We start from the raw sequence: 10,126 nt of genomic DNA, 5'->3' as shown, positions 1-10,126 counted from the left end.
AAGATAAGTTCCATATCTCTTTAATTACATAATTGAAAGCATTAAATTTATTTAGCAGTTATTATTTGGCAACAAAGCCACCACTGGAACTGCCGCCTATTACCAAGTAGAAGAGTTATCACGCTAAATTTTATAGCTGGAAGCCGGCTAAGGAGACCCTGCTTCCATTTCGGGTTGCCAATTTCCAGCATTTAAGTAGTAGTCTGTAGCGATACGCTATATTGTCTGTGTTAGTATTCTTATTAATTCTTTATTATGTACGTTTTTTATAACAGTAAGACTAATTATTTTAAAACATAAATTAGTTTTATTTACAATTATTGAATTATTGACGAATCTACATACCAGTATTAGTTAATACTGAATAAATCATGTGAAAACTTAAAATTTTTAAAATAATTTTTTTGTATTCGGCGCTTCGTTCTTTCGTTCTCATTAACATACAAAACAATATGGTCTTTAAATTTCACTAAATTATTTTTAATAGGTTTCGCTGTCTAACAGTTCAATAAAAAATATTATTTACAATTAGTAACTTATCTCCGTACCAATATTAGTTAATATTTTTATTTGTTTGGAAACTATAGAATATTGTCATAATGTTCGGCGCTTCGACCACAATGATATCAAAAAAATATGGAGACTTTAAAATAACGTGTCTCTAAAAGTTATACAAAAGCAATCTGTTTTACTTATTTTTGGCTGTAACTATGTACAATGTAGGTTGACTTAAAGACAAGAGTTAAAATGCAGTTTAAAAAACTAATTATGGCACGTCTATTTATTTGATTAAAAAAATAATTATATCAGATTCGTAATTCTAAAAAACTGACACCCATAAGGTTCAAAATTAAATTCTACTAACGAATGATCTTAGCTATTAGCTAGGTAGTGGTGTGTAATTCAATGCTGGACGGGGCATGTAGTCCGCAGAGTATATATAAATATAAATTTTACATCTGAATATCGACTACTTTTGTATTATTATTGTGTTCGAAAACTGTTGCCAGGAATCAGATACAGCTTGTCAAATGTAACGTAGCATTTTAAAAGATGCGCAGTGGTGGAAGCGAGAAAGTACAGAGAATGTCTACGGCTTGGACGCTCTATCGATGTAGTTATTTCGCCCGCAATGTTATATTTGTACTTCTACTTTCTTAAAATATAAAACCAGTTTTTAGTTGACACTCGATCTGAAACTGAAAATTCCAAGAACACCTATTAAAGCTCAACTTTTTATCGGGTTCACTCTTCTAATTGAAACAACATTCATTTTTTTGTAGACTATTGCATTTTAGGTAGTAATTCCCTTATACTCACATAGTGAACAACTCTTCTCCTCTTTACATTTATTTAGTAGTTAATACAAAATATAAATACCACTACCACATATTAAACATATTCAGCGCTAATAAAAAGTGTAGGAAGGTGAAACGGTTAGAGCATGTGGTTGAGATAGGCAACACAATATACATCACATATTGCACATTTTTGTACAAATGTATCAAAGATCCTTGGGGTCAAATAACACAATTTTAAACTTGCATATGATCAAAGCGCTTCGTTTAACGACTAGGAGGTATGAAAATTCGTAAAAATTTAATTATTTTTCTAACTAAAATTATTGAAACTTGTAACATCAATCCTAAAACGGTTTTTTCTATTAAAATGACAATAAAAATTTAAAATGAGAAACGTTATAATATAGGTACATATATTTCTACGAAACAAATTGTGCCTGACCGGTGCTCAGTGGCGGAACTATCATACAGCAAAAAGGAACAGATCGGGGGAGAGGGGTGCGGAGCCTCCTTCTAGCGGCGGCCCTAGCCCTTGATCAGAGTAGAGCAAGATTGTCTTTCGCCCTTTGGTCGACGCTTTCACATCACGTAAATTGGACAGAGAGATCCAGAATTATTGAAGTGTTTGGATATCGCAGCATGTGCGCATGTGCCTGTCTCTGTCAATATGCTACAGATTTTTATATGCTAAAGATGGGTTTCCCCAAACGCTCAATCATTCTGGATCTCTCGATATTTCCGTTTATGTTAAATAAATAATAATTACCAACTTTTACAAAAATCAACTTTTATTTCAAAAAACAACACTTATTGAATTTAAATTGAATTAGGTATGTAGCTCTAATTATTACACTCCTGCTTCTGTAACATAAACAAAGTTCCTACCGTTATACAGGGTGTCCTGCATAAGAATCCCCACAGAGCAGATGCATGTAGGAGTGTCCAAAATATTGTAATTTAATCAAACTTACCTGCACCCCTGAGGAGTTATGAGCCCCCAAAGTGGGGCTATAAATTTCGAAAAAAATTAATATCTCTGCAACACTTTACCATAGGATAACCAAATTTGATATATGATTTAGGTTTATTACTGGGATTCTTTGACTATGATTTAAAGTTAATTGAAGAACTACAAGGTGTTCATTGAGGATGACCCACCTCTAAAATTGTACCGAACTTTTTTCTCATTGACCGAATTGAAAAATAATAATATTAATTCAATAGAATTTAATTTAAAAAAATTTTTAACTCTTGTTAAATTTTAAAAAACTTTATGGTTTTCAAGAAAAACCGTATTAACTGAAACAAGATTTTAACAGTGTTTATTAGAAAATAATCGAAAAGTCAGTAGTTGTCTTTCAAACTTGTGAGTTAGTAATAAAATTATTTTATTTCAAAAAACAATATCAATTATTATTTTTATTTTTTATTTGAGTTTTTTACTCAATACAATATTCGCTTATTTAAAAACTACCTAGGTATAAGTCCTTCCGAAGTCAGTTGAATATGCAAAAAACGTCTGGTAATAAAATTTAATTAGTTTCATAGGCGTCCCTAAAAAAATTTTCTGCTAAAGGTAAAAAATTATAATAATTTGTACATAATGTATAGAAAATTTCTATTATATGTTCATTTGGCCAACAACATATTTTAATTATTTATGACCCCAAACAATTTTATTATATTAGTGGTAAATTTTGTTTTGTTCCGTTTCAAAAGGTCTCCAAAATGCCATGTTGTGATAATATTTATGTTAGCAATATTTTTTCCACAACCCCAATAGAAATGATATTGGACATTATTTTTACTAATGTCTTGAATATCATTTATAAATTATTTTAAGTATAAAAAAATAAATATTGTTAATTTTCAGGCATACCATTTTCAAAGAGACGATGTTGCTTTATTAGGATTCTATAAATACTTCAAGGAAGCTTCTGAGGAAGAAAGAGAACATGCTTATAAGCTTTTGGAGTACCAAAACAAGAGAGGTGGTCGTGTTGTGCTGACCAACATTGAAGCTCCTGAAAAACAAGAATGGCACAATGCCGCAGAAGCCATGAATGCTGCTCTCGATTTAGAGAAAAGAGTAAATGAGGTAGGAACAAAGTTTTTCCACGGGGTCTTAAATTCAATAAATTCAATTTTGATATTGTATTGTTTTTTTTTAACTACAAAACTATACAATCAATTCGTTTTAAGTCTAACATTCTCTGTATTATGTTCAAAAATAATCAGCAATTTTATTTAAAAAAATGGAACATATTTGAGCATATTTCACCATTTAAGTTCACAGTATTGAATATTTTAATCCCAGTCTTAATTCACCAAGCAAGGCCACACCATTTTTGGGGTCAACATTGCTATCGGTTAAAAAATGTCAAATACACATTATATTATTACAATGAGTATTAAATTTAATATTGATGATGATGACATATACAATCACAAATAAAAAGGTTGCAAGTAGCCCACCTTGAAGAAAACATCATTTTGGTAGGTACTGTGACCTTAAGAGATGGCAATTGAGAAAATTAGTGTGGTATACTTTTACTATTAACCTTTCAGTTTTGCAAAGGCGTTAGAATATTAACATATTTTTCCTTCATTCACTTATATCTCACAAACTATCTCCATTCATGTTATTGATGCTATTGGGAATAAAATGGTTTGCACGTTTTTCATAAAAATTTNTGATCCATTTTAATTATTACAGCATTTTAAAACGTCCCAGTTGTGTTTTTTTAATTTATAAATTTATTATAGCCATGGAATTAGACCCCTCGTCTACGCTTATGCTATGACGTTTCTCAGGACGGCTAAATCAAGTCCGTTTACACCCACTAAAAAAGAATTTCCCTATTCCTTACCAAGTGCAAAAGACAGAGATAGAATATAGATCGACGTTCAGTGTAACTCAGTCTATAGACGATTATAAATTCTATCGATGTGCGTAGTGAGCGGCACAAAGATAAATAATATTGAACCGTTATAAAAATCATTTTATATTTTATGCACGTTATAGTAATAGTGTATTTACAGGGGTGGAAAATCCACATGGTCCATCTGCTTTTACATGAGAACGACAAAGCAAAGTAAAGAAATCCGTGCGATAGACAAGGATGGCAAGAGTGAAGACGTTTCATAATCTGAATAGTCACCGCCCGTTTCGAGTTAGAGATTATGAAACGTCTTCAATGTAACTATCCTTGTCTATCGCACGGATTTCTATGACTTACTTTATCGCTCTCACGTAACGGCCGATGAACCATGGGGACTTTCCGAACCTGTATATTATGTCTTAGTCACTCTCTATAATTTCGACCGCGGAATATAGGCCGTTCGCGGCCAGAGGACAGTATGCAGTCGACGAAAAGGTATCTCAAAAAGAAACAATTCACTGCTTAAACTTATAATAGGGTAATAAAATTACTAAATGTAATAAACAATAATGATGCGTAATTAGTCAGATCTGATAGCGTCGATCCCAATGCCTCCTGTATGGAGTTTATACGAGTAAAAAAAAAAGATACGCGAGACATAATGTTTATATAAACGTAAGTTTTAATTTTTACTCAATATTTAATAAATCATAAATAAGTCCTTCCGCTTATCTACTGCGTCTAAAACTGGATCCGAATTTGTATGTGCGGCCAATAATAAGAGTCTTCATTCCTTTAGTCCAGGCGGTATCCGTTTTAAAAAGGGTATACTTGGGTAAAACGCATATGATCGGAGATTTTTGCTTTAACGGCTTCTAAATAACATCAGAAATGATCATTTTTCTATGCAAATAAAAAAAATGTGGGTATTGCAAAAAAGTATAAAAAAATATCAGAAAAAAAGTCATTTTTTTCTTGGATTTCTCGTCGACAACTTAGCAACTATTCATTTTAGACAAAAATGGAAGAGGAAAAAAAATTTGTAATTAAATTTTGATCAAGATAGACTTAGTTGCAATTCGAAAAAATAATTATTGTTATTGCAAAAATCGGAAAAATCATTTAAAAAATTGCAAACAATGCTATTTGTCAATTATTCCGTTATTTTCGGAGTTATAGCCCGTTAAAGTTAACCCTTGTTTACAGCAAAACTATAAGGGTATAAGGGCTGTTTTTTGAACTAATAGGTTTGTCATTCCGAGTACTTTCCAGATATAAATTTTTAAAATTTGCAATGGGACGCCCCATTTAAAATGTCACTCAAAGATATTCAAGACCGCGTGAAATCAATGAAATATCAGTGGAGGGGGGAGCAAACGCATAGCTACTCCGATCTGAAGTCTCGAGTTCAAAACTGCGCTGGGGCGGAAAAATTTCATTTATCTCAGCTTAAAAAATTTAATTATCATATTTTCAATTACCTTTTATTATTAATTATTGGACTTTTGACATGCCGATAAACAGTTACTTTAAAAAATGATTAATTTATTATGTTTATTTATTTACTATGTTCATATTCTCGACCAAAATTTTTGCATGTTGACCAGGTAATAATTTTGTTTAAATATTATAAAATTGTTTAAACAATATTATAATAAACAACTGAAAATTGGTATTAATTTTTAGTTGTACGATAAATTTCTAAAAATCTTTCAAAAAAAATAAATTGTGAATAATTATAATTTTAATTTTTCGTTTACTTTTAAAATATTTATCTAAAATTTATTTTTTATTTATATAAAAAAGTATAAGAATCTTTTGGATACTTGAATAAATAGTACACACTTTTCATGATTTTTCAAATTTTAAACTATTTATTTCAATTTTTATTTACATTTAATATAATCTAATTCTTTTACTAGTTGGTGATTTTTCACATGCCTCATCAGTATTATCACAATCTATTTCGTCGTCGATTTCCTCGTCCTGCAACTGCAAAATATCATTTTCTAACGACTCTGAAATCTGATTGTCGAGTTCTCTTGCACTTTCTTCTAACATGTCTTCTTCAAAATCGATTTTGAACTCGTCTACTTTCACAGTTTTGTAAGCATTTTACACATTTGCCCTTGGCAATGGGTGTAATACTTCTACAAAATCGATTTCGAACTCGTCTACTTTCACTGTTTTGTAAGCATTTTTACACATTTGCCCTTGGCAATGGGTGCAATACTCAGAGCATTTTTGAACTCGAGAATTCAGATCGGAGTAGCTGTGTGTTTGCTCCCCCCACCACTGATACCTCATTGATTTCACGCGGTCTTGAATATCTTTGAGTGACATTTTAAATGGGACGCCCGTGATTGCAAATTTTGAAAATTTATATCTGGAAAGTACTCGGAATGACAAACCTATTAGTTCAAAAAACAGCCCTTATACCCTTATAGTTTTGCTGTAAATAAGGGTTAACTTTAACGGGCTATAACTCCGAAAATAATGGGCGGATTATCAGGTTTCTTTTAAATACTCGTCTTCCCGAGTACTTTCAAACCATATTTTAAAATTAAAAAAAAATTGAAAAAACCATTAAATTATTGCATTTGTTTATAAGCGTGAAAATTGTGAAAATGTTTAAACAATCACCACGGCTCACCTAATCGTCCGATTTGAATTTTTCAAAAATCATTTTAAAGCTTGAGAACTCTTCTTTTTGTGGTGAAATTTTCAAGTATTCAAAGGCTTTAGACTTTTAGAAATTTGATGTGGAAAATTTTTTAATAAAAAAAAAATTTAAACAATTATTACCTATGTAAAAACTATCGAACCGAATTAGATGAAATTTGGTGTGATGATTCTATGCACTAAGAAGTTTAATTGGGAAAAGTAAAGATCCTAGGTATTATTCAAGTGTCTGAAAAAAATTGACAAATAAACTAGCATTTTTTGCCATATTTTAAATGATTTTTCCGATTTTGCAATAACAATAATTATTTTTTCGAATTGCAACTAACTCTGTCTTGTTCAAAATTTAATTACAAAACTTTTTTTCCTCTTCCATTTTTGTCTAAAATGAATAGTTGCTAAGTTGTCGACGAGAAATTCAAGAAAAAATGAACTTTTTTGCTATTTTTTTACACTTTTTTGCAATAACAATTAAGTCCGCGTTTTTTTTATTTGCATAGAAATATTATCATTTCTGATGTTAGTTAGAAGCTGTTAAAGCAAAAATCTCCGATCATATGCGTTTTACCCAACCCAAAACAGATACCGCCTGGACTACTTGTATAAACTCCATAGCCCCCTGGACCCTGGATCCTGGCGACCTAGAAACGTCAAAATGTATGGCAAGCGTCAGCCGTCAGTCTCTACGTCTAGATGAACTAAAATAGGAAAATTAATTAGGAAAGAATTAATGGCACAAATCAAGACAGAAATGCCGTTCGCGCGCGAAATGCCGATGCCGTTATTTTTTGGCGTTAAGCGCGGCCTCAATAATTTGGAACCGAGGGGGACTATCCCTCTTTGTCCTGCCTTACCTCTGTAGGCCTGAGCAGCCTCGTGAAGGTGGGACCCGTCCATCGTCTACCCCGGCCACAAGCATAGCCGGTGCAGGCGTTTTGCAGGACCTCCTCTTGCCCTGGCTGGCCCCCGCCGGCAGAGAAGCCTCTTCTGGCGCTCTACGTGTCTTGATTTTTCTTTCTTCGCCGGCTTGTCTAGCCCACCGGTTGGGTAGACGTCATGAGTAGTGGGTTTTTAGTTTGGGAATAACTTGTAGCTAGGAAAAGCACACAACCTTTGAGTCGGTGAGTAGCGGGTGGGTGCAGGTATAGAATACCTCAGGGTTACCACGGCTAGATGCCTCGGAGGACGGGTTTTTTGTAATTTGTCTCTTTTTTGGTTCCTCTTGGTCCTGGCTGTTCCTGAAACGTACAAGGTTAGCATGGGGGGGGAGGGGGGAAGGAAAGCAGGTTAGGCTAGTCATCCCGGGTCAATAAGTAAGTGTCTAAGTGTAAGTTTATGTTGGAGCGGCACGCCAAGCCACGTCAAAAGCGACGGGCCGAGCTATACGCTAAGCGCCTAGACAAATGCTACGAGGAGTGCGACAGGTGTACATGTTGGAGCGAAGCGCTAGGGACTCTTCTGGTCTATAAATATCAGTTTTGTAACGTCTTGACTCCAGTTTTAAGCTGAAAATCATATCAATATGTACACCGACTCGTCGTCTTCATCTGATGATGAAATTATGTTAGAATCGATTGCTAATAAATGGTGTTTGCTTAATAGTATAAAAAAAGGNCACACACTAAACATATAATACAGTCGCGTTTGATTTAAAGACATTGTATTTCAGCGACTAGAGCAATGCGTGTATTGCTGGTTGCTGCTCTACAAATATTTTAAAAGTTTTTGTTTACAAAATCACTTAAAACTTAGACTAAGCAAAAAACATGCGACTGTTCTTCATTTGTTTTTGTTGCACTCGCGGAAAAATTTTGAATATCTGGCACTGTACTCACTGTAGGATGTCGTTGTTCTATGTGTCTTTTTAAATTGGTGATTGAAGATTTATAACAAATATTTTGCTTGCATATATTACAACAAGCTTTACTTTCATGCGTTGGTAAAAATAAATTCCACAGGAAAGATTTTCTTCGTTTATCCATATCCAATTTTATTTGTAATAAAAATTTATTAGTAGTAACTTGGGACAAAATAACAGATCACTACGCTATATCAAATTCAAATAAATAATTCAAAAGCGAAATAACAAATTGAGCTAAATCTACGAAAGTTGGCACATGCTTGAAAAACAGCGCATAACGAAAGTATCCCTAACGCTAGCCGCTATTAAGCACGACAGGTGTCGATTTATGAACTCTGACGCGGAAATAAGGGATCACGGTAAGAATGTATGCGCGCGCTACCAGGAGCTGTTCCGAAAAATCGCAGCTATTTGTCACTGCTCTGTTGCCGGAGCAGTAGCAGGTGTCACTGTTCCGCAAAAAGAGCAGTTTAGCCCATCTCTATTTGTTCCTTAATCTTAGGATGTTGCTCCCCTTGAGTAAGGGATAGACGATAGAGCTTAGTCCTGGTGGTCCTCGCTCGCGCTACTGTCTCCAAGATGTGCGTCCCGCTGCCCAGGTATCGCGTATGTCGGCCCCAAGAAATAGATTCCTGGGACAGTGCCAGTATATGTAGGTTGGGGGGGATTTTGCATCTAGTAAAGATTATGGTAGTACTTTTTTTGGGGTTAATTTTGACTTTCCACCTGTTGCACCAGGTTTAAAGTTGGTTTGAAGTGTTTTGTAAGTATGTGCATTGTAGCGTGTGTTGTGTTTATGGATTGTGCTGTTATGGTCATGTCGTCGGCGTATAGGTATGTGTTTGTGTTGGGGGTGTGAGGTATGTCGGAGTTGTTTATAGTGCAGAGGTGTGGCGATAAGACAGAGCCCTGTGGGACACTGGCCTCCATGAGACGGGTTGTGGAAAAGGTGTTTTGGATTTGGAAGCCGAATTTTCGGTTTCGGAGGTAGGACTTAATGAGTTTGACAAATGATATAGGGTATTGGTTGGTGCGCATTTTCATCAGAAGACCCGAAGAAGAAGAATGCCAGACCGCATCGAAGGCTTTTTGCGACATCCAGGAAGACCTCTCCGGTGAACTGCCTCCTATTGAAGGCCCCCGTGACATGCTCGGTGAGTCGTAGGATTTGGATTTCGGTGGAGTGGTTAGGCGGAAGGCGAACTATTTGTTAGGAATAACTCGCAGTTCTTCGGAGTGGATTTTTAGGCTGAAGAGGATTATTTTTTCTACCACTTTGCTTATAGCCAGGAATAAACTGATGGGCCGGTAGTTAGAAGGGAAGGTATGGTCTTTATTGGGTTTAGGGATGAGGATTATGTTTGCTGTTTTTCAGCGTGTATGAAAGTGTCTGAGTCTGA

The 10,126-nt window shown here is 34.4% G+C and overlaps 1 protein-coding gene across 1 annotated transcript in view; it reads left to right on the top strand.

The window, feature by feature from the left end:
• LOC111691927 (ribosome biogenesis protein BMS1 homolog) overlaps window positions 1-4,400 on the top strand; it is a 74,785-nt gene extending 70,385 nt beyond the window's left edge. Inside the window, exons 8-9 of the mRNA XM_023455464.1 lie at window positions 3,175-3,399; window positions 4,344-4,400. Coding sequence (XP_023311232.1) covers window positions 3,175-3,399; window positions 4,344-4,400 — 282 coding nt within the window. The remainder of the gene's footprint in view (window positions 1-3,174; window positions 3,400-4,343) is intronic.
• Window positions 4,401-10,126: the final 5,726 nt, after the last annotated feature.

This window comes from Anoplophora glabripennis, unplaced genomic scaffold (genome assembly GCF_000390285.2).
Source record: "Anoplophora glabripennis isolate ALB-LARVAE unplaced genomic scaffold, Agla_2.0 scaffold699, whole genome shotgun sequence".
In the NCBI taxonomy this organism is placed as follows: domain Eukaryota; kingdom Metazoa; phylum Arthropoda; class Insecta; order Coleoptera; family Cerambycidae; genus Anoplophora; species Anoplophora glabripennis.
This window is presented reverse-complemented; position numbering and strand designations above follow the sequence as displayed.